Raw genomic sequence first — 25,719 nt, forward strand, 5'->3', positions numbered from 1 at the left:
AGCCCATCTCAGATGTTCTTTCATCTTCAAGGTCTTTGAACATGATGTCATTTCCCACCATGACTGCCATCCCTTTGAGAAATCAACATTCCATAAAAGTCCGTATCTTAATGTTACGTTGAATTTATTCTCCCACCAAGTTGCCAAGGCAAACCAAAGTGACTTTCTATATGATTGTGATTAAGTTAAATTATTCCTCTTTGGCCTGGAAATGGAATCATTTAAGCTCTTCTTTTTACTGTGTCAACTCCATACAGGATAAAAAAAACTACTTAATGCATCTTGGATTTCAACAGGAAATAGCCTTGTTGGGTTAAAAACACAAGAGACTTTGTGGATGCTTGAAATCCAGAGTAACACACAAAATGCTGGAGGAATTCAGCACGTCAGGCAGCATGTATGGAGAGGAATAAAGAGTTGATGTTTCAGGCTGAGACCCTTCATTGGGTTCTGCATATGACACTGACACAAGGTTTAGAACTTTTGTTCTCTAGGGCAAGTTGGCAAATTGGATCTAAAATTGGCATGGTAATTGAAAGCAAACGGTGATGGTGGAGGGCTGCTTTTGTGATTGGAAATGTGAATGTGACAAGTGATCAGTACTGGAACCCTTACAGTGCGTTCCATACATAGAACATAGAACATTACAGCACAGTACAGGTTCTTCAGCCCATGATGTTATGCTGCCCTTTTAATCCTACTTGAAGATCAATCTGATAGTTCCCTCCTCATAGCGCTCCATTTATCCTATCCTTAGCAGGCCACGTGCCTGTCTAAGAGTTTCTTAAATACCCCTAATGCACCTGCCTCTACTACCACCCCTGGCAGGGCTTTCCATGTACTCACCACTCTTTGTATAAAGAACTTACCTCTGACATCCCCCCAGTCACCATAATATTATGCCCCTCATACACGTTAGAGATCTGTACGTGAATATAGGAGGCGTGATTAGAAAGTCTGCATACAAAGTGTTTTTGAAGTGAAGTGGATAGCTGAGGCTATAAGATGAAACTGATCAGTTGTTAAGGTGCACAGATGGAATCTAATTCCAAAAAAGATGGGATGACGCTTTTTAGGAGGACCAATTGGTGCACAAAATATATAATGAATGGACAGGCTTTAGGAAAACTTGAGGAACAGATAACCTTGGTATAAAAAACCAAAGATCCCAGAAGATGACAGAAAATTCAGATAAGGCATTGAAGAAAGCATACAGGATACACATCTCCTTTAACCAGGGTTTAGAGGCCAGAAAGGTTATTATACGAATTTATAAAATGCTAGGCCACAACTAGATGATTGTGTGCAACACTCATAGCAAGAAAGATGTAGTTGCATTGGATATGGTGCAGAGGAGGTTCACCAGAATGTTGCTTGGATGCACTGTTTCACTTTTGAGGAGAGACTGGAAAGAAGAAGAAGAAGAAGAAGAAGAAGAAGAAGAAGAAGAAGAAGAAGAAGAAGAAGAAGAAGAAGAAGAAGAAGAAGAAGAAGAAGAAGAAGAAGAAGAAGAAGAAGAAGAAGAAGAAGAAGAAGAAGAAGAAGAAGAAGAAGAAGAAGAAGAAGAAGAAGAAGAAGAAGCTGCTGAAAGAGGATTGTTAGGGTAATAGCCAAAACACTTTCATTGTAACAGAAGCATTTAAAACTGAAGTGCACATATTTAAGGGGCAAGGAAGGTTTAGAAGAGACCTGAGGAAGATGCTTCATCCTGACGCTGGTTGTAATCTGGAACCCATTGTATGAGTGGAAGGTGAAGGCAGGTACGCCAACAACATTTAATAAATATCTAATTGAGCATTTAAAGTGATGAACCAAGTGTTGGTAGATGGGATTAGTATACACAGATGGGTTGCAGCACTTGCTTCTCTGCTGTATAATACCATAGCCCCATTGACTATGTGCAATTTACAGCCTTCCTTATGTTAAAAAAAAGCATAATCCTGGAGCAAGTCTACAAGAATATCAATATTTAACTATCTGCATCTGTCAACCTAAGCTTTTAAGGCTCGGCATATGTCGTGTGCCCTTATTGGGTCTCAGACTTGTTACAGCAATACACCACAGATTCACACTGCAGTGATGAGTCAACAGCCTTGGGCAACTTGTGTCCAGGGACCTGAAATGTGCAGAAACTGAAGGGGCGGGGGTGATTCTGAAGATGTATCCCCTCTTCATTTCTTTTTCCCTTCACCACAACCTTTTCTGCTGCTGTAGAGTGACTACTATAGAGGAAGTAATACTTAGCTGCTCCTCCAACCTAAAGGCATGAACAATGATTTCTCTAACTTCCAGTAATGCTTCCCCCCACCATCCTTCTTTCTGCTCATCCTCTCACCTCTTCTTCTCTTCACCTCCCTCCTCCGACTTTCCTTTCTTCTATGTTCCACTGTCATCTCCTTTCAGATTCGTTCTTCTTCAGCCCTTTACATTTTCCTCCTATAACACTCCCAACTTCATTCCCTCTCCCCCACCCATCCATTTTCCCACTCACATGCCACCTTGTACTCCTTGCCTTCCCCCTGCTCTCGTATTCTGGCTTTTGCCCCCTTCCTTTCTGGTCCTAATCAACACTCTTGGCCTGAAATGTCAACTGCTTATTCATTCATGAACTTTGATCAAAGTACAAAATTCTAAGTAAAATTATTATCAATGCACATATATGCCACTCTACAAAACCTTGAAATTCATTTTCTTGTGGACATACCTAGTAAATCCATAATAGAATCAATGAAAGACAGTACCAGCTTGGGCAATCAACCAGTGTGCAAAAGACAACAAACTGTGCAAATACAAAAAGAAAAAAAAAACAAATAAATAAAAAGAAATAAATATCGAGAACATGAGATGAAGAGTCCTTGAAAGTAAATCCATGTAAATGTTGTGGGAACATTTCAATAATGGGGTGATGAAGTTGAGAGAAGTTATCTCCTTTGTTTCAAGACCCTGATGGCTAAAGGGTAGTAACTTTTCCTGAACCTGATGGTGTAAGTTCAGAGGCTCCTGTACCTTGTTCTTGATTGCAGCAGTGAGAAGAGAGCATGCCCTGGGTGGTGGGGTCCTTGGTGATGGATGCTGCTTTCCTGCAACAGCGCTCTATGTAGATGCGCTCAATGGTGGGGAGGATATTACCTCCTAATGGGCTGTACCACTACTTTGTGTAGGATTTTCCATTCAAGGGCATTGGTGTTTCCATACCAGGGTGTGATGTACCTGGTCGATATTCTCTCCACCACACATCTACAGAACTTTGTCAAAGCTTTAGATGTCATGCCGAGTCTTCACAAACTCCTAAGGAAGTAGAGATGCTGCCGTGCTTTCTTAGTAATTGCACTTATGCGCTGGGCCCAGGACAAGTCCTCCAAAATGGAAACAACAAGGAATTTAAAGTTGCTGATCCTCTCCACCTCTGATCCTCTGATGAGAACTCGCACATCAACCTCTGGTTTCCTCCTATTGAAGGAATCTGATAGGAAAGGACAGAAGGCCATGGAAGAAAGAAAAGGAGAGGGACACCAGAAGGAAGTGATAGGCAGGTAAGGAGATAAGGTGAGCGGGCAATGGAAATGAGGAATGGTGAAAGGGGGTGGGCATTGCTGGAAGTTCGAGAAATCAATATATATGTCATCAGGTTGGAGGCTACCCAGGTGGACTATAAGCTGTTGCTCCTCCAACCTGAATGTGGTCTCTCCCAACAGATTCCTCCTTCTCCAGCCCTATATCTCTTTCACCAATCAACTTTCCAGCTCTCCCCCTCCCCTCCAGGTTTCACCTTGTGGTTCTCCCTCCCCTCCCCCCTTTTCTTACGCTGACTCCTTATCTTTTTTTCCATCCTGATGAAGGGACTTGACCCGAAACATTGATCGTATTCCTTGGAATAGATGCTGCCTGGTTTGTTGAGTTCCTTCAGCATTTCATGTGGGCTGCTCGGATTTCCAACATCTGTAGATTTTCACTTGTTTGTGATTTCACTATAATCTTCCCTGCTTAGCTATGAACTCCATCTTAGTATAGAATGCAACTCAACTCAAATATGTAATGCACTGCTCTCTATCCATATATATGTATAATATATAAACAGTATATTATCCAAAACAACTACTATATACACATTCACAGTATAGTAAATTTTAAATTGTCTCATTCAGGCCTAAAGATTTACTTGCTACGGAGGATTTCTTATTCTTGCGGAATAACTTCTTTCCTGATAAGGGGTATCACTCTGTTTGGCAGGTGAGAATTCTGGCTTTGAAGCAATCTCTTGTTCAGGGACATCCTCTGTGGTGGTTTTAGGAGTTGACTTTGGGACTACAGGAAGTGGTTCTGAAAGCACTGGACACCATTCTTCGGAATGTGTTGGCATCCTGAATAGTGCATGGCGAACTTCACTGGACAATGTGGATCTCAATGTGCGTGTATAGTGTTTGATGCCACCATTTCCTTTATCTTTTGGAAAACCACCTCACACTGCTTTGTTCATTGCGATTTCTTCGTGATCTGTAGTGATGAGTTCAAGGGGTGGACACTGTAGCCAGATTTGGCAGGAATCTGTTATAGTAACTGACAAATCCTATAAAGGACTGCAACTGTGAGACGTCCTTTAGCCTTGGAGCATCTGCCACTGCTTGAATTTTCTCAGCACGTTTGTGTAATTCTTGTGGATCAACGGTGTGACCACAGTAAGTGATGGTTGGCTTAAATAAGTTACACTTGTTGCATCATGCTCTGAGCCCATAATCTTCTAATATTTTTAACATTGTCTTAAGCGCTTGGAAGTGCACCTCGTCATCCGTACCAGTAACAATGATGTCATCTTGGTTACTCTGAGGGCTTGGGCAGCCTTCCGGCACCTGGTCCTTCACTTTCTGCCAGAGTGCAGGTGCAGATGCTACTCCAACAATAAGCCTATTGTAACAATGAAGACCTTGGTGAGTGTTTATGGTGAGAAACACTTTAGAGTCTTCTTCCATCTCCAGTCAGCTAATTCCACTTTGCTGAAGTGTTTTCCTCCAGAGAAGTTTGCAAAAATATCTTCTATCTTGGATAGAATGTATTGATCTACTTTCAGTACTGGGTTGATAGTGACAGATTCTGACATATCCATTCTTCTTGGCTACTGGGACCTATGGACTCCACTCAACCTTGGAAAGAGTTCCTTCAGCCTCTATGTGATCTAGCTCACTGGCTACTTATCATGGCTGCTATTAGGAATCGGATAGGTTTTACAAAGCTTGGGTGTGACATTTTCATTTAACTCTATTTTACCCTTGATATGTCTGAGTTTTGCAATGCCATCTTGAATATCACTGCAACATCATCCAGCACCTTCCTTAATTTGCTTTCAGTAGACTATTGCAGGGGATATAGCATGCAACTGGCATATTGATCTCCAACATATTGTTGTTATCTCTGTTATTAACAACCTCACAATGCTGAACCCCTGTTTTTACCACATACTAGCCTAAATGTGGCTTGTTGGTTGCTGTAGTTCACTTTTACAAATGTTATTCCTGCAGGAGTTATCTTTTCTCCAGTATAAGTTCTTAGCTGGATATCAGCAGGCTTCAGTTTAATATCTTTGAAATATTGCCCAAACTCATTTTATGGTATGACTGAAACAGCTGAAACAGGGTGTCCAATTCCATTTCAATTAATTTGCTGCTCACTTCTGATGTAAGCCATATTGCTTGTCTCATGTGGGATTTCACTTTGTAAATCTCAAGGCTACCTAGTCCTATGTCACTCTCATCATTATCAGATTTTTTATCAACAGAATGCAGATTAATGCTCTTTTTGAAACTTTAAGTTGACTTTTTATCTTTTTCTCTTCCCTCTGCAATCCATTTTCTTTATCTGCCTGACATGCTCTTTGTATGTATCCAACTTTGTTGCATTTTCTGCAAGTTTTGGCTTTAAACCTGCTTTTGTCTGGTATATATGCGTCCCTGCCATAACAGTAACACAATTCATTCAGCCACACCAGTTTCTGTTTAGACATTACAAGTTTGCTTAAGCTCACTGCCATTCCTGACTGCAACTCGATTATGTCTCTATCTGCTGTTTCCATTGACACAGCTATTTCAACTGCTCTTTTAAATGCAAGTTATGCTTCAGTTTGGAGATGTTTTTGAATGCTTTCTTGTAAGTTTCCACAAACCAAAATGATCCCTCAACTCTTTAGTGAATTGACAAATGCTCAGACAACATCAATTCAGGCACATATGCTGAAATGGAGCTCTTCTTTTTTATTCTACTTATGAATCCTAAAGTGTTCTGCAATCAACAATGGTTTTGTGTCTAAATATTTTGCATTACATTCACAATATCAGCAAAGCTCATATCAGCTGATTTGGTTGGAGCAGTCAAATTTCTAAGCAAAATGTAGGCTTTTAAACCCAATTGCACTCAGCAAAACTGGCATCCACTTTTGATTGGCTATTCCATTTGCTTTAAAATACTAATTCATTCTCTTAGTATACAAAATCCATTTATCTCTTGTGCAATTGAACATGTCAATCTTTCTGATATTTTCTGCATTTTTTATTTTTTGATTATCACTGTTTATGAAGCTGTTTATAAACTCACTGTTTATAAACCTGTGAATTTGTCTGTTTTCTGACTATTTTTAATAAACTTGATCATCTCAGTCTCCTTTTCTAAATAGACACCTGATGGGCTTTTTTAAAATCATAAATGTCTGACTGTGCTTTTATAAATTGGAATGTCTTCCTGCACTTGTACAGGTATTTTTAGTTGCCTCGAGTTCGTTTGGAACTTCCTCATCACCACTTTTATGTATTGCAACTCCAAAACATAAAACTAATTGAAAGCAAAAAGACAGAGCCGGCAGTAACATGTCTAACTTTGTTTTTGCTCTAAGCGAGCTGTCAGGTATGATGTGACAGCGTGATTACATATGCCATTCACATTCTATTGTATACTACTTGTAATGAATTATTAAAACAAACCAAGAGTGCCCAATCAAACAATCTATTTATAATATTATTCAACTATCACTGAAATATTAAATACACAACAGTTTTTCAGGAGGGAGTTGATATTTTTCATCTCCAATCTCTTAAAGCACTTTATCACAGAGGATTTAAGTGCCTCTGAATGATAGTTATTAAGGCAGGTTACCATATTCTTCTTAGACACTGGTGTAGCTGAAGACTGGTTAAAACAGGTGGGTACCTCAGACAGTTGAGAGCTTAAAGATATTAGTGGAAAGTTCAACCACTTGATCAGCACAGACCTTTAGTATTTGGTCAGATACCCCTCTGGGCTGGATGCTTTTCATGGGTTTAACCTCCTGAAGATGATACCAGATCAGCCTCAGTGACTGAAATCACAGGGTTGACAGGGACTGTGGGAGTTCATGAGGTATCTCCATTGATGGTGAAAAAGACACTGAGTTCACTTGGGAGCAAAACCTTTTTGTCACCTATGTTGCTCAGTTTCACTCTGTAGGTGATAGCTTTCAAACCCTGCCACAGCTAGTGAGCATCTTTCAGTGATTCAAGTTTGATCCAGAATTGCCATTTCACAAGTGCAATAGCTTTCTCGAGGCCGTATCTGGCTCTCTTTACTTGATTGCCCTACTTGAACACCACTGATCTGGCCCTCAGCAGACTGTGGATCTCATGGTTCACCCAGGGATTTTGGATGGGGAAGACTGAATGATTTTGTGGGTATGTTCTTATCTGCGGCTGTTTTTATAAAGTCTGATGCCAGCACAGCAGATTTGTTCAGATTCTCTGTTGAGTCCCAATTGATCACCTCAAAGCAATCTTTCTGCCTCCTGTCAGATCTCTGGTAAAATTTCTCCCCTCTCACCTCAAACCTATGCCCTCTATTTTTAGAATCCTCTATATTTGGGAAAATATATTCTGAATTGCTACTCTCTGTGCCCTTCATACATGTGCAAGTACAAGGGCATGATTTAACTTCCCTACTCTCCAGTGACAGCAAATCCGAGTTTTAATACTTTTTAAATTATTTTAGTTTTTTCTAAATAATTAATTGTATTTGAATGTTTTTATATTGTCAAGGAAATGCGGCTTTATCATTTATAAATCAGAAGAGCTTCAAAGAAAGGGCTTTTACAGGCCAGCCCAAATGACCTAATTACATCACTTGATTTGCTGCTTGGGGCTCTGCCTTTAGTGCAGGAAGCTCTTTATCTGCAGGATTACCTATCCTAATGTAGGCTAGGCAAATTAAAATTATCAGTGCAGTTCAGCAGGTGATGGGCACTATTCAGCGAAGTCCAGACTATTATGTAACCTTGTACGGAGGTTGCATAATCCATCAGTCCTATGAAAGGCAATATGGGATTTGAAAAAAAAAATACAAATAATTGTGGTTGCATTAATTACTTAGAGGCTCCAGGTCAACCATTATAGCTGGTTATATTTTTTAGCAGAGGGACTTGGAAGCAAATGATAGAATATGTATAGGAAGCATGTTTACCAGAAAAAATGCCCTTGTCTTAAGCAATTTAGACCTAGTTTCTGTATTTGAATTTGCAGGTTTGGGTGCAAAATGGCTCACAGAGTGTTTTTGAACATGTAAAGATTTAGATGTTTGTTTCTTTGCAATTACTTTCATTAGCAATGTAGTGGAAAGACATAGGTTTGAGAACAGAAATGGCCAGTAAAGTGTTGGTTAAGTGCAAATAGGTTTTAAAGGAATATGACAATAATTGACTGGTTGGACCATAGGCATTTTTACTATAGTCAAACATTGACTAGGGGCAATCACTCCTGTTTCTATTAGTTAGTCAATTCCCAATCCATGCCAAAATGTTACACCCAGTATGCCATTCAGTAACTTTAATGTGACACTCTATTAGATGCCATCTGGAAATCTAAATACCCTAAACTTACATTTTCTTCTTTATCAACCTTGTTCATTACATCCACAGAAAAATCTACCAAGTATGTCAAATGTAATTTCCCTTTCATAAAGCCACATTGACTGTGCTTGATTTTGTATGATATTATAAATGTCCTCCTGCTTAACAAGAGGTTTCGGCATTTTCCTGGTGATAGATGTTAGGCTAACTACCCTTCCTTCTCCTGCCTTTGCAGTCCTTGGATTGGTAACAACATCTGCTCCATGGTGTCCATCAGTACAGGTGCCCCACAGAGTTGTGTGCTTGGCAACTCTCCCCCCCCCCCACCCCCGCCCCACTCTACTAGCTTTACACTTTATGTGGATAACCACAATCTTCAATGCTGTATGCAGGTTTGCTATGACATTGCTGCCTTAGGCTGAATCAAGGGTGGTAATGAATCAGCATATAGGAGGGAAATTGAAAATCTGGCTGAGTGATGCCATAACAGCCTCTCACTCAATGTCAGCAAAACCAAGCAGATGATTATTGGCTTCAGGAGTTGGAAACTGGTGTGTATTTAAAATTTCAGTAGTATTTGAGTAATATTGTAAACATATTGTTTGAATAAGCATTCTTGCTCTTTAAATATTTAATTACAGGTTATATGTATAAATACATGAATTGGATACGTCGTTACGCCACCACAGGATATGTATGTGTGAAGTAAGTACAAAGTTGGATCCGCGTACCCAGACTCCAATATCTTTTGTTAAATTAGTTTATTGTTTTGAAGTTACAAAACATAACTGAAGCCAGAGGTCAATGAGCCAGTCCTCTTTGGAGGATCAGAGGTCGAGAGGGTAAGCAACATTAAATTCCTCGGTGTTATTAGTTTGGAGGACCAGTGTGCAATTACAAAGAGAGCATGGCAGCATCTCCACTTCCTTAGGAGTTTGCGAATATTCAGAATGACCTCTAAAACGTGGAAAAAACTTCTATATACGTGTAGTGGACAGAATATTGACTGGCTGCATCACTGCCTGGTATGCCCTTGAATGGAAAACCCTACAAAAAGTAGTCGATATGACTCAGTTCATCACAGGTGAGCCTTTCCACCAATGAGCACATCTACATGAAACTGTAATGGTTGTTATTCTGTTATGGATTTATTGAGTATGCCCACAAGAAAATGAATCTCAGGGTTGCATATGGCGACATGTATGTACGTTGATAACATATTTACTTTCTACTTAGAACTCTGGGTCCTAAATAGAACCTGGGAATTTCAGTAGAATCCAACCCAACCAATGCTTCAATTACCTCAGCAACTGCTTCTTTTAAAGATTTCTCAATGTTTAAATTCATAAAATACCAATGAGTTAGCTTTTCTCAATTTCAATTTATCAAATAGCTTCCTAGATTTTAATGACATTAACCTATACTTTAGAAAATAAGTGTCAGAATAATTCTATGCCCAATAATTCTTTAAGAAATGAGTTGATACCTGCACCATTGCACAATTTCTCACAAAACAGCTTTTCCAAAGTATTTGCATTTAAATTAATGACTAAATCATTGCAGGGTTTTCAAAGTGCATCTGGTGATTTTGATACCGAATTGTTTTGGTTTTTGAGTCCTAGATGATTAACAGCCCATGTCTGAAGTGAGATTCCAGAAACTTGTGTTAAGGAATGGATGACTTACAGATATATTATCTTGACAAGACATATTTGAGAAGATAAGCTTCCCAACAGACTGCTAAATTTGAATGAGGATAACAATAATATAAAGCAGCCATGACAAGAAGCCATTATAGGTCAGGATGACAGAAACCACAAAATCAGCTGCAAGATATAGGCCCAAAACTTCCATTAACAACACAGCTAAGGCAAGAGCTAGAAACATTTGCACTGCACATAATTTATATTTTAATTTGTGAATACTAATTATCTAATGCTATGTGTCTGTGATATTGCTGCAAGTAAGTATCTCTGCATCTATGTACACGTGCACATGACAATGATAATGAACTCAAAACTCAAAACTAACTCAGATAGTTCTAACCTATTTCTAATGTTTTTTTATTTTATTTCAGTTTCAACATCTGCAATACTTGAATTAGTTGCTGTGTTTCTTCTTCTTCCCTCTTTATAAAGTAACACTTTTAATAGTGCAATTAGTCTTTAATAATTTGTGAATGTCGTATGCTCAGCAATGAACATTCACTGATAGTTTTGACAGGAGGGTCATTTGGAGGGCATGGCTTCAGTTTTACAAATGGTTTCAGTGGTATTCCCACTCTACAGACACTTTACTGCTTAAGGTCTTGTCAATCAGACTAGATGGGGGCTGACTCCTTTTTGAAGATCACACCTGAGGACTCATTTGAAGTGAGGATAGTTTTACCCTGAAGGCAACTGCTTTTTGAGCAGCTTTTTTGGAAATTTTGGGCTAATGTTTTTTAAACATCTCTGCAAATTCCACATCAAGCATACAGGCACTTGATTGTCAGTATATTCATGGTGAGCTAAAGGTTCTGTTTTTGTGCCATATGACACCATGACTCTATAGTCTAATTAATTATATATGTTCAGGCATCTATAAAGACTAATTTTTTTTTATCTGAATCTTAACTCTTTGCAAAATTTCACACTGTCGAATAATTTATCTTTTAAATACACTTCAGATGGTATCTTAGTTCAGTTCAGAATGCTTACATTTTCATCAAAGATTTCTCTTCATTTGGATCATAGTCAGGAAGCTGAACGTTGAACATTTTATCCATTAAAGTTAATGAGTATTTTGTAAAGTCCAACTTTGCACTGGATTCTGATACAACTGCATCGAATGAGTGAGGATCAAATAAGAAAGTTACATATCGCCCTGCCATTCGGACCTGCGTGAAAAGAAAACATGATCAAGAATCCTGAGTTAGTAGGCACGTAGAGAATACCACAAAACTTAGACATGTGAATTTAAGTTTCATATAACACTCAAACAGTACTAAAGGCAAATCCATGACCTACCTTTACTTTCAATCCCACATTTGCTCATCTTTAAGTAAAAGAGAAAATGATCACTTGAAAATATTTACATAATATGAATAAAATTGATGTGACACATGTAAATCATTCTTTCTCCAAAATCTTTCATAGGCAGTTATTTTTTGCAAGCCACATTTCCTTTTTTCATGTTTTGTTCTGCTTTTGAGTTAAGTTTTTCCCCCCAATATATTAAAAGACAGACCAATGGAAGAGCTCAGCAAGTTAAGTTGTGCAGACAGAAGGTGTCAACATTTTGGGTAAAGGAACTGCATCAGGAACCAGGTGAGGTAGTGGGGTGGTGGTGGGGAACATAAACAAAACAAGATGCAAAACAGGTAGATGGATGAGTGTGTGATGAAGAAGGACTGGGGGAGGGTTGGGCTGCCCCACTGAATTAATCCATTAGTTTTTTTGTTTTGTTTTACCATCTGAGGTCTCTTCTTTTACTTTCTAATGAATGTTCATTTATCCCCATTTAGAACTGAAAGCAGCCATGTTAATTTTCCAGATTATTGAGATTCAGGGCACAGAAGGAATAAATCTGAATCATTGTATTCATCACAGCTAACAAAGAATTTTTGAAACTAATTGCATTCCCCATCTCTTAGCATGTAGCTTTGAGGTACATCCAGTAACTGTCCAAGTACATTTTAAGTAGCTCAGGTTCAGTCATTATAGCAGAGTAGGAAACAAAATAACCAAATTGAGTTGCCTTTAATCTCAAAGTGTTGTTAACTACATATGCTTTTCTTTTGTTATGTTGATTTAGGGTGTATTGACATGGAAATTAAAGATAATTTGGTTTTCCTTCAAATAATGCCATGCCACACTCTCAGTGCTCTATTGGTCTTACTGTTGTCATTCGTGCAGAACGGACTGCATGCACACTGTAACTACAGTGCTGATGGTGCAAATTAAGGCCCCCTTCTTCTGCACCTCCTTGACGGCTTCCTGAGAACTTATGTCATTATAAGGCCTTTTCTGCAGTTTCTAATTAATTTTTATGTAAATGAATTCATTTAAAGCTACATTCATCATTTAGAAATTTCAGTAAACTATAATAATGTGAGAAACAGAACCCTCTTCCCTGCTAACAAGTCAGAGGACTCTGTTCAGTTGAATGGGGCTACAGCAGATGCACAAACTATGGCTGGTGGAGTAGTAAGGGTTTGGATACAAGGTGCATCTAACCTCCCCCCCCCGCCCCACCCCAGGTCAGTACAAATAGATTACCCAGGATACGTTGCCACTGCACTTCAGCTAGTCAGGAGTTCCTTGTAAAACCAGCAGCTAAACTTTAGTGTAATATGACCTATTGTTTTGTCAACCAGGGGAAAGCTTTGTGCTGATAAATATACAGCAACCAAACACACTTACCAGCACAGTTTGAAGGAATACTTGGCAAGGGGAACTTTAACCTAAGATACTGTTCTGTTTCTGTAGGTAAAATGAGGTAAAAATGCTTTGGTTCTGAACATACTATCACAGGTTGATACGTTCCTTGGGAATTTTAATGGTAAGCTTAAGAAAAGAAATTAATAACCCACTCAATGTATGGGTGAAACTACTGGAATGTTGTTGGAAGCAACTGCGGGAGCATCATTTCCACATGTTTTATCCATTTTGCAGGATGCTTTCAGTAGTCATTCACCTGATTCTTGCTTGAAACTTGAGAACTCAACGTTGAAAGTTGAAAATCAAATTTCAGGAAGGTCCTTAATGGGTGCATAACACCCCTAATGGACAAACACAGGCAGGATTGAGAAAGGCCAGCTGAAATGGAACAGGGCAGTAAGGAAACAGATACTGTAAATTGCACAGGCTTCTGATGCAAAAATTGAATCCAGTGATCCAAAAGGTAATGCACTAAATGCAGCAATGATGTAGCAACAACGTAGTCCACAACAAAAAGACACATTACTTGTAAGATTGCTGCTAGACTTAGAAGTAGCAATATGCAGTCATTGTTATTTTGACACCAATGTTAACCCAGACGTAATAATACTTGTAAAATTTAATCCTACCTGCAATAATCTAATGGGACCCTGAGGAAAACCTCAACCAAAATATCATTGCACGTCTCAACGTGCTTTCTTCTTTGACATGTTTAATCCTGCTGTTTCCCCTTTCAAGTGTTTGATTCTTTGCACCACTAGAGGGCAGTGGGAGCTATTATCTTTTTGGAGTATGTTGACCAGCTTTGCAAGTATCAAACTGAAACAGCCTCACCAACAATAACAGCAATAGATCTTTATCAATGTCTTACCAAACAAAAATTTACATTTTGTGTGCACTTGCTTTTTCATAATTTTGCACATTAGTATGGTATAAATTAGTGCATGTTTATATTCAGGCAATTAAATATAACTAATTTATTTGCTTCACAGAAGTGGACTGGTTTGCATTTCATTTAGAAAATTAGAAGTGTTGTATATCTAAAAAGGCTATATATCCCAAGGCGATTGCATTTGAAGTCACTTTGAAATGACAATAGAAATAAAAGCAGTGCTCAGGTTATTCCAAAAGCAACATTATATATCTGGAAGCAACAAGTATATCTGGAAGTTTGCACATATATGCTCAGAAATTGGGAACATTCTGCCTTATTTTTATTAAAATAGCACATAAAAGATATTTGATGCCAGTTAAGCATAGTAAAAGTTGTTCCTGCTAAAATAGCAATCATTTTGAATATACCCAGAACACGTCTAAAAAAAACAAGAAAAAAATCTGCGGATACTGGAAATCCAAGCAGTACACACAAAATGCTGGTCAGGCAGCAACTATGGAAAAGAGTAAACAGTCAGCATTTCGGGCCGAGACTTCTCATTAGGACAGGACTTTGTCACAGATTATTCTAAAAACAATTTACCTCAGGCATCTGACTTTTGCTGGTGGTTATTTGCATAGGTATTGAAAGACTACCTGTTAATGTAGTGTGACTGCCATTGGACCTTTAACTTCGTGGCATATTAAAATGGCAGTTGTAAGGCCTGCACAGAGATCCCAATGGGCATTGATGAAGTTTTCTGTTAAAGCGTGTATCACTGAACTACATTTTGTGATTATTTTTCGGTAAATCCAAATGGACATTATGTCATCTTTAGTGCACCAAAAAAGAATGAATTTCAATTTCTAGGCAATTGTTTGGACTCAAAATTAAAGGAAGCTTACTGTGAAAATGTCTCCATGTTTTGTCTTCATCTTCAATAAAAACTTGGCAATATCTTTCCTAGACTCAAGAGCATGTCCCAGCCAGGGGATAAGGCCTTTATCTAGAGGTGGTTCACTTGGTAACCTAAAAGAACAATTAAAAAATTTAAGTGACTAACAATTATTATTAATGCTGTGAGCATGACTAAAAAGGATAATGGATGTGTGGCTTAAACAAAGAACCAACAGAAATAGATTAAAACGTGTATTAAATAATATCAGAATTGACAATCAATTTTAATATTTGCAACAACAGCTGGGTCACTTCAAAGTTCAAAGAAAATATATGTCACCATATATAAACCTGAGATACATTTTCTTGTGGTCAAATTCAACAGGTCCATAATAGAATAATAACCATAATAGAATCAATGAAAAACCGCACCAACTTGGGCATTCAAACAGTGTGCAAAAGACATTGATGCACCATCAATAACTCTCGGAGACGTGAGTCGAGATAGGCAGTCAGCAGGGGGCGTGTCCAGACAGGTATATGTAGTTCACCACAGACAACAAATCGCAAATGCAAAAAAAAAAATTAAATAAATAAGCAACAAATATCAAGAACATGAAGAGTCCTTGAAAGTGAGTCCATAGATTGTGGAAACATTTCAATGATGGGGCAAATAAGTTTTCCCCTTTGGTTCAAGAGCCTGATGGTTGAGGGAAAATGACTGTTCCTGACCCTGGTGATGTGAGCCTTGAGGCTCCTGTACCTTCCTCCTGATTGCAGCAGGAGCATAAGTTGATGCTATATGCTGACGATATGTTATTACTGATTAGTGACCCTCCTAATTCCTTACACCCACTAATGAAAACAATTCAGTTATATACTGAAGTGTCTGGTTATAAAATCAACTGCAGTAAATCTGAGGCTATGCCAGTTTCAAAATTGTGTTATTAAATTCAATCTCAGTTTAATTTCAGATGGGTGCCAGTTGGAATGAAGTATCTAGGAGTCAAACTCAGTCAGAATTTGGATGAAATAATTACTTAAAATTATGAGCCATTATTGAGTAGGATAAGAAATAATCTGGATAAGTGTGGGGCACTGAGACTGTCACTCTGGGGTAAAGTCAATGTAGTTAAAATGGTCATAGCACCTCAGTTTAACTATCTTTCTATGATGCTTCCTTTAAATATTTCAGATTCGATCTACAAGCAATACAAAAAAATTATTAGTGAATTTCTATGGGATAAGAAGAAGCCTAGAATTAAAATGAGTAAGATGTGTATGTCCAGGGACATGGGTGGGCTCAGTCTACCAGATGTCAGGGCATATAAATTATCCTTTGAAATAACCAAGTTAGCTAAACATTGGGACAGGGCTGATGTTGATTTAGATTGGGTAGTTATAGACAGAGCTTGGCTGCACCACATTCTCCTGTTAACATTCTCTCACAACATGTGGAAAACAAGACTAATCTAAATCCTATACTATTTCAGTTAAAGAGTGTGTGGAGTACAATTCATAAAGCTTGTAAAATGTCACATTTAAATCAGTTATACTCCTCGCTCTGGAGTATAACCCTGCGATATGCATTGGGAAAAGAATGGTGTACTGGAAAGAATGGAAGATTAAAGGTGTAAATACAGCAGGTGATCTCTATGAGAATGGGATTTTTATGTCGTATGTGGACTTACAGAGGAAATATAACTTTGTAGATAAAGAGAATTTCTGGAAGTATTTAAGAATAAGACATTGCGTTAGTAGCATATTCAAGAATGGTGGCCCACAAAGTAACCCTTTAACTGAATACTTTACACTACCACAGGAAGTTCATAAAGCATCAGTGTTTTAGAAAATGTTCAAGCACTCTGTGGATGAACCGTATAACAATCTCAAAGCAGAATGGCAGAAGGATCTTGGAAGCGATATTGAAGATAATGAGTGGTCAAATATTTTATCAAATGTGGGTAGACATATTAGGGAAGCGAGAGGGAAATTTATTCAATATAAGATAGTACAGATATTATTGGACACCAACTAGACTCTACAAAATGGGGATTGTTGATAATCATTTATGCTCAAAATGTAAAAATGAGTTGGGCACATATTTTCACATGATTTGGGAGTGTTCCATGGTTCATCCATTTTGGTGTAAAGTTCTTGATTTGTTGGGGAATTGGTCAGGTCCTACACTGCCCTTGTGCCCACAGCTTTGTCTCCTGGGTGATAGGACAATGATACCCAATGTAAACAATGACAAAATTACTATTTTAAAGGTGGGTCTCATCACAGCTGCAAAAAACTGGAAAAAGCCCTGATGTCCCACTGTGAGGGAATGGACTGAGGAAATGGTTAAGATTTCACCATATGAACACATGTTGGGAAGAATTAACAGTGAGGAAAAAGTGTAAGATGCGTGGGATCAATTTTGGTTGTATGTTAATTTAAACTTAAATTAGAAGTTTTTTTCTGTTTCTTAGTTTTATATGTTTTCCTGTCATGGGATGGCTGCATAAATATGCTGTACTGTATCTGATCTATGATATGCTGTGCTGCTTTGTAAAATAAGAATAAATAACAATAAAAATTTGAATTACAAAAAAAAAGAGAGCATGACCTGGGTGGTGGGGGTACCTAATGATAGATATTACTTTCCTGTAACAATGCTCTGTGTAGATGTGTTCAGTGATGGAGAGGGCTTTACCTCTGATGGACTGGGCCATATCAACTACTTTTTGTAGGGTTTTCCATTGAAGGGCATTGAGTGTTTCCATACCAGGCTGTGATGCAGCCAGTCAATATACTCTCCACCACACATCTATAGAAGATGTCATGCCAAATCTTTTCACACTTCCAAGGAAGTAGAGATGCTCTTGTGTTTTCTTTGTAATTGCACTTATATGCTGGGCCCAAGTCAGGTCCTCTGAAATGGTAACAACAAGAAGCTTAAAGTTGTGGACCCTTTCCACTTCTGACCCTCTGATGGGCACTATTTTATGAACTGTTGGCTTCCTCCTTCTGAAATCATAATCAGTCTTGCTGACCTTGAGTAAGAGGTTATTGTTGTTGCGCCACTAGGCCAGATTTTCAGTCTCCCTCCTATATGCTGATTCATCACCACCTTTGATTCGGCCTATGACAGTGGTGTCATCAGCAAATTTAGATATGGCACTTCACCCCACTTGGATAGTTTGACTACACACTTCGTCTAATTGGTTATCCTTGTAACCCTGATCACACAGCATCATGGTCTTCCATGTGCAATGTTCCTTGTGAAGCACCTTAAGGGAACTTGAACAATAATATTTAGGGGCACTTGTTGTTCAACATTCCCAAGGCACCTTGTTCTCATGCCTGCAGTTCTGAAGTGTGATGCCTACAGAAGGAATTAAATGCTCGTCTACATTATTTGCAACCTCAGCTCCCATGGCTATATCTTCTCCATGGTGGTACACCCTTCTCCATCAATCCGCAACCCCTACCATGACACCTCTCAGAATTCTGTAAAGCTCCCTTAGCCAATCAAACAATTAAAGACGTGAAGACAAGTAATAACTAGACAGGATGCACTGAAAACGATGAAAGCTATTTCCTCTAAAACATTGCTTTAGTAACTTCCAAACAATAATTTCAGTTTGTTCTTTTTTATTCTCTGCAATAACAATATTCCAAAGTCAAAGAATCATCTATTGAGAAACCCACAAAGACAAACTGTCTTGTAATGTTAAAACTAATGAAGCTAAACTAGTGATATGAAAGAACCAGTCTAAGCATACTCAAACATACTTAAGCCAAGCATTCTTAAACACATTTAAACAATAAACAAAACATATCCAAGAAAAACGAAGTGGTCAACAAAAATATATCATTTCCGGCTGCTTCTAACTCTAACCACACCTAAAAACTGAACTAAAGACAACACATGACTAGCAGCTACCATGCCCTAACCCAAAATAAATACACAGTTCAAAACAGAGTACAGACAGACAGAAAATAGATACAAGGCATCAACATTCTGAGTTCTTTTGTATTTATGGAGCCATCCTTTAACACTATAACAAAAGGTTATATTTTTGGTATCTGGAGTTTGAAGTAAGGCTGTTAGAACAGGCACCTGTATTGATTATTCAAAGGGATTCTGCTAGTTGGGATATGCTGTCATTATTAATACTGTATGTAATTATGTAAACTTACCTGACAATATTCCAAATGGTAAAGTTAAGTCAGTAATTTTTAGCAATTGAAACTGTAGTTAATCATTGTTATATTTCTGTTGAGATTGAGATTCTATTGGAGTCTAGGTGAATCCAGCTAGACTCACTCTCTTGACGGTTTGTTGTCGGAACAAATATTTTTACATTTTCCAGTTACAGCATCCAAGTGACTTAGTTTCAGACAGTTACAACACAATTGATTCCAAAATGCAAATACAATGTTGTAGAAAATGTCATATCCACTTTCCAGGTCTGATTAATTTTGATTAATTTAATTTGACATTGACTTAGAACATGCTGAGGCCTTATAAGGCATTGGTCAGACCGCACTTGGAGCATTGAGACCAGTTTTGGACCCCTTATCTAATGTGCTGGCTTGAAAACTGGTCTAGAGAGTTTCATGTGAATGACAGGATTAATGTTTGCTGATTCTCTGTCTGTACTTGCTGAAGTTTAGAAGTTTAGAAGAATGAGGGAGGCTGTGTAAAAGGCACCTGGTTCAAAAAATGTTTGATCATCAAAGATGTTTTAAGAATTACTTGAAGGTTTAAATCTTCAATAAGACAGATTCAATTTGATTCAATATGTGGTCATAGATAACAGAGTTAAATTGGTGACCGAGGAGGAATACCCAGCCAAAACAGTGGCAATCTGAGATTTAAGTTTTGAGCTAAAATCCCCTCTTTTGTCATTTTCATAGAGTCATAGAGTACAGCACAGAAACAGGCTCCTTGGCCCATCTAGTCTATGCTGAAACCATTTAAACAGCCTACTCCCATTTACCTGCACCGGGACCACAGATCTCCATATCCCTGCTATCTATTGAAACTTTGCTTAAGCATTGAAATCAAGCTCGCATGGATCACTTGTGCTGGCAACTCATTTCACACTCAATATCCATTGATTCATCAGAATTCAGGTACTATGTTCATTTAGAAATCTACAGAAATACCGCAGAAACTATTTCTTGTGGCAATGTTAAGTGCGCTAATATTAGAATCCAATGTTGGGACTTCATGATTGATTCACTCAAGCTGTCTCTTAAAATACTGCTTCATGTTTCAATATATGTATCACTTATTTTCAGTGGGTAGATTCAAAGAAGGCATTTTAAAGCAAACAGAAATTAAAATGTTGTTCAAAATAGTGTTCTGGGGAATGAATGTTTGTCCTTCTCTGTCCTGGAAGTTTAGTCAAAGGCATCTTCAGAATAAATATTTGGTTTTCTTGATGAATTTGGAAGAATTGCATCAGGCAGAAGATAAAAAATATGAAAACACATACCACTAGGCTCAAGAACAGCTTCTGTCCTGAACTTATAAGACTATTGAACAGTTCCCTTATAAAATATGATGGACTCTTTCTCTCAGAATCTACCTTGTTGTGACCTTGCACCTTACTGTCTGCCTGCACTGTACTTCCCCTGCAACTGTAATACATTTTCCCCAATTTTCTTATACTACATCAATGTACTGATGTGGTGAAAGGATCAGTATGGCTAACATGCAAAATAAAGTTTGTGACTTTATCTCGGTGCATATGACAATAATAAACTAGTTACTACCTACCAATTACCAAGTTACCAGGATTAGTTGCTCACAGCTTCCCTGAGCAATCATGCAAAAACTCCAAAGTGGCAAATAGTTATTCTGAATGATATTAGCATATACACAGTGATCTATCAGTATTTACTTATGGAATTCAGTTATGTAGGACTACTTTCCTGTAATGATTTTTCCTCACTAAATTCTCATCCAACAAATGAATGTCTATTGGTTTGAAAAGCAGTTAAAGGGAGTTCATTCATTAGGTCAGCCAAGAAATGTGAATGATTGTGCAATTGAAGCTTTCTTTTGTTGATAGTGTCAGCAAATATCAAAATGTCAGGCTAGGATGCGATTTCCAGTCATGACAGAATACATTTTCTTCCTTCCTGAAATACTTTCGAGTAGTTAAAATCATTGAAACATGGATCTCTTTTTAAGATTGGGAATTTGTGGAAACGAACTGCTTAATGATTCAATATATCCGTTAGTGATAACAGGAAATGCCACATATTAATATTTTGTAACATCTAAGTTAAGAGAACATACGTCACTTGTCAAGTTTGACCTCATGCTTTCTGATTAGCAAAACGTGCGACTTTCGGAGTGCGAGCTGCCATATCCTGGGGCAACACTGCAAGTGTTCTGGAGGAAAGCTGCCAAGAACCTGTTAACGTTTTACCACAAAAATCCATTGGAAAAGATGCAGCTATTAAATTGCCGTTTGTGGAAGTTTTGCCATGTACATGCAGAATGCTATGTTTCCCTAATTATAACAGTAATTACTGTGACATTATGAAAGGCACCAATAAAAAATACAGGAATTTTAATGCAAACATCAAAGAGTGACTGCATTTCCTACTGTACTTGTCATTAACCCTTTGGAGGCCACATTCCTTTTGAAGACTTCACTACTACTACTATTACTACTAATACTACTACTATTTTAACTTCAATAAAGTTAAAATAGATTAAAATTAGTAAAACAAATTAAAATAGATTAAATTAAGTAACTAATTTTTGAGAGGGCTCCCTTCAAATTTACTTTTTTAAATAAAAAATACTTCATTCAATAAACACACTAGCCAAATCAAGACATTCTATTTCCAATACATCAATACCACTAATGCTTCCCCTTTAAGTAATACACCCATGAAACATTTTGTCACATATAGCAAATGGACAGGATATAATCCAAAGCAAAACAAGAAATTTCACCTAGAAATATGTAATGAGCCTATTTAAATAGCAACACAATTACTAATTACAGTAGAACTAAGAGTATATTAATTCTGGTTTTTTTTCAAACATAAAAAACAGCTAATCAGATGTCAACAGGACCAAAGATTGATTGTGGATCTCAGGAACAGGAAGTCAGAAGAGCACACTTTAGTTTGCAATGAGGTGGCATTGGCAGAAAGGGTGAGCAAGTTCCAGGGTATCAGCTTCTTCAAGAATCTGTCCTGTATCCAACACTGATGCAATCACGATAAAGGCACACTAATGGTCTACCTTGTTAAGAGTTTCAGGACTTTTGGTATGTCATCAAAGACTCTAGTAAATGTCTACAGATATATGGCAGAGAGCATCCTGACTGGCTGCAACACCAGCCTGGTATGAAGGTTTCAATGCACAGAATCACAAGAAGATGCAAAGGATTGTAGACTTAACCAGATTCATCTTGGGTACAACCCTCCCTACCATTGAGGACATCTTCAACAGGCAGTCCCTTAAGAAAATGGTGTCCATCATTAAAGATCCTCATCATCAGGGACTTACCCTCTTCTGGTTACTACCATCAGGGAAGAATACAGGAGCCTGATGACATAATACTCAACAATTTATGAACAACTTCTTCCTCTCCGCTATCGGATTTCTGAATGGTCCATGTACCCACAAACATTAGCTCATTATTCACTTTTTTGGCACTATTTACTTATTTTGCAATTTATAGGACTTCCATGTTCTTGCACTATACTGCTGCTGCAGAACAACAACTTTTAGGTGATATTCAACAATGGTAATAAATCTGATTCCGATTCTGTACTTTGTCCCTCTACAAACAGGGTCTCCTTTCATGCTGCTCACTTTTGGACATGTCAGTCCATGGCTTCCTCTATTGCCGTGATGAGGCCACACTGAGGTTGCACAAGCAACACTTTATATTCCATCTTGGTAGCCTCCAACCTGATGGCATGAACATCAATTTCTCAAACTTCCCCATTCCTCTTTCCCTCTTTCACCTTATCTCCTTACCTCCCTCTGGTGCTTCATCCCCTTCCCATTCTTCAATGGCCCTCTGTCCTCTCCTATCAGATAGCCCTTCTCCAGCCCTTTATCTCTTTCACCAATCAACTTCCCAGCACTTTACTTCAACCCTCCCCCTCTCCCAGTTTCACCTGTCACTGACTACCTTGTACTTCTTCCCCTCCTCCCCCACCTTCCTGCTCTGACTTCTCATCTCTTTTCTCCAGTCCTGATGAAGGGTCTTGGCCTGATCACTGACTGTTTAGTCTTTTCCATAGATGCTGCCTGGTCTGCTGAGTTCTCCAACATTTTGTGTGTAGGTCACTCTTCTTGTTGATATCTTAGATAGGTATGATTTTGTCGCATCGTGACCCTGGTTTGTAAATTCGTGCTCCCTTGATGCAAGCTCGCCTTAAATTCATTAGGAACCTTATCCTACTCAAATTGTTCAACATCGCAGGAGCTGTTGAAAGTTGAAATCAACTCCACCTATTTGTTCATAAGTGGACTGATTAGTGAACATCAATAAATGTTCAATAGGTGAACAATGACAAATCTTTACAGATTGATTTAAAAAAATTCTGGAATAGGAATATGGAGGGAAAGAGACTTTTTTAAAAAAAAAATGTCACATTTCAGGTTAGTGTAGTAGTTCACAATCTCCAGATGGGTTTCAATAAAAATCCATGTGGTATTCTGATACCACAGTAATGGCGTCTGGGGCAAAAGTGCCCTGGAATGCTTCTGGTGAGGTTCCAGTCATTCTCAAAAGCAAAGTAGTTGAAAACCAAATGACCAGCAGCAACAAGACCTTTCACTCTTGATACCAAAGGCCCAATCCCTGGATTCAGCAGCACTCGAGCTTTCTGCACCTTGCTCAAACCTCCAGTTACTGCACTGGTAAATGGTGCATTCACAGCATACAACAGAACATCAAAGGACAGTATAGCCATACCAATTAGATCAAAGTAAATTTATTGTGTGTATGTCACCATATACAAACTTGAGATTAATTTTCTTGAAGGCATTCACAGTAGAACAAAGAACTACTGTCAATGAAAAACTACACGCAAAGACAGGCAGACAACCAATGTGCAAAAAAGACAAACTGTGCAAAAATGATTAATAAATTGATAGCTAGATTGATAAATAAATAAATAATGCTGGAAACATGAATTGTAGAGTCCTTGAAAGCTGAAGTTAAAAGTTAGAATTAGTTTTGTGTTGAGGTGAGTGAAGCTGTCGCCCAGTTCGGATATGGCCCAAGTGCAGAGTAAGAGACACTGAGCAGGTCGTTAGTTCACAGATTTTAATGCGAACAACGTTAAAAGGAAAAGAAAACAATAAACACTAGGCCAAACAGGGCCATTAACTAAAACTCTCAAATGGAAAATAAAGTCCACACTGTGGATGAAAAGAACAATGAAGAATAAAACGAATACCACTAGTCTTCAGAATCAGTTGACTTGATACTCCAATTTCTCAGGCAAGGCGAAAAGCAAGCAGGCAGCGAAGCATTGTTGTGTCCAAGTCATGGTAAATACTATGATGGAATAATAGAGTTAAATACTATCACAATGAAATAATTTGCTGACACGTGCATAATCACAAACGCAATTGCTGTTTCTGCTGTGGCACCGAATCCGTGGTTGTGACAGAAGCTATTCACTCTTGTTCAGGCTACTAACTGTTCCAGACCTGGTGGTGTGGGAACTAAGGCTCCTGTACCTCCATCCCAATGGCAGCAACAAGGAGAGAGCACAGCCTGGATGATAGATAGTACTTTTTTGTGGCAGCACTCCTTGTAGATGTGTTCAATATTGGGGACAGCTTTGCTGTGATAGACTGAGCTGTATGCATCACTTCTTGTAGGCTTTTCCATTCTTGGGCATTGGTGTTGCCATACCAGGTTACGATGCAACCAGTCAGGATACTCTCCACTGAAAATCTATGGAAGTTTATCAAAGTTTTAGATGACATGCCAAATCAGAATTATTGAGCAGGAATGAACACAGTGGAATTGTTGAGGTTTATTGACTTAATATTTTGATGGATGATTATATGAAGCTTCTAATGGTATACTGGCAATAATAAATTGTCCGCCTCAGTTTTGTGCAATCCTTTAATTTGAAATTAATAAAATTCAAATGAATAAAGCTGCATCTTCTGGGTGATGCAGTTTCTTCCCACTTTTAAAAGACATATGGGTTAGAAGGTTAATTGGTCACATGGCTGTAATTGGGTGGCATAGGCTTGCTGGGTCAGAAGGACCTGTTACTGTGCTGAATCATTGTGAATAATAGCTTTTCCAAAGTAAATTGTGGCAAACGATCACTGCAAACAATAAAGAGGCAAGTGAAGGCGAAGCATATTCAAGAGGTGAGCCATGCTGGTGTGCTGCAAAAGCGACACAGATGGAGTGAGTGAGTTGGAGAGGAAAAGTTGAGGCAGAGGAGATTTGATGCCTGTCCAACTAACCCGGGAGCGAGGTTGGATGACTGCAAGCATTGAACCTATTCGGAGAGGTCAAGATTGGTCTGGGCAGCAAAGTCTAGACCCTGAGTGAATCGCTGGGTGGCATGGTGTAGGCCCAGTGTGTTTCGCTGCACCAAGGCTGTGGTGAACTACATATACCAGAGTGGTTTGCTTCCAACAGACCCCTGCTGACTGC

General features: G+C 38.4%; 1 protein-coding gene across 4 annotated transcripts in view; it reads right to left on the bottom strand.

Annotated features, from left to right (window-relative positions):
- ptgis (prostaglandin I2 (prostacyclin) synthase) overlaps positions 1-25,719 on the bottom strand; it is a 173,578-nt gene that overhangs the window by 26,803 nt on the left and 121,056 nt on the right. For 3 of the 4 annotated variants that reach the window (XM_073061777.1, XM_073061778.1, XM_073061776.1), the window contains 2 exons: positions 15,055-15,178; positions 11,554-11,732 (listed from right to left, as the gene is read on the bottom strand). In XM_073061777.1, the coding sequence (XP_072917878.1) occupies positions 11,554-11,732; positions 15,055-15,178 (303 nt within the window). Of the gene's footprint in view, positions 1-11,553; positions 11,733-11,862; positions 11,891-15,054; positions 15,179-25,719 lie in introns of all 4 variants that reach the window. The other variant, XM_073061779.1, reaches the window with a different exon arrangement.

Source organism: Hemitrygon akajei, chromosome 11 (genome assembly GCF_048418815.1).
Source record: "Hemitrygon akajei chromosome 11, sHemAka1.3, whole genome shotgun sequence".
Lineage (NCBI taxonomy): Eukaryota > Metazoa > Chordata > Chondrichthyes > Myliobatiformes > Dasyatidae > Hemitrygon > Hemitrygon akajei.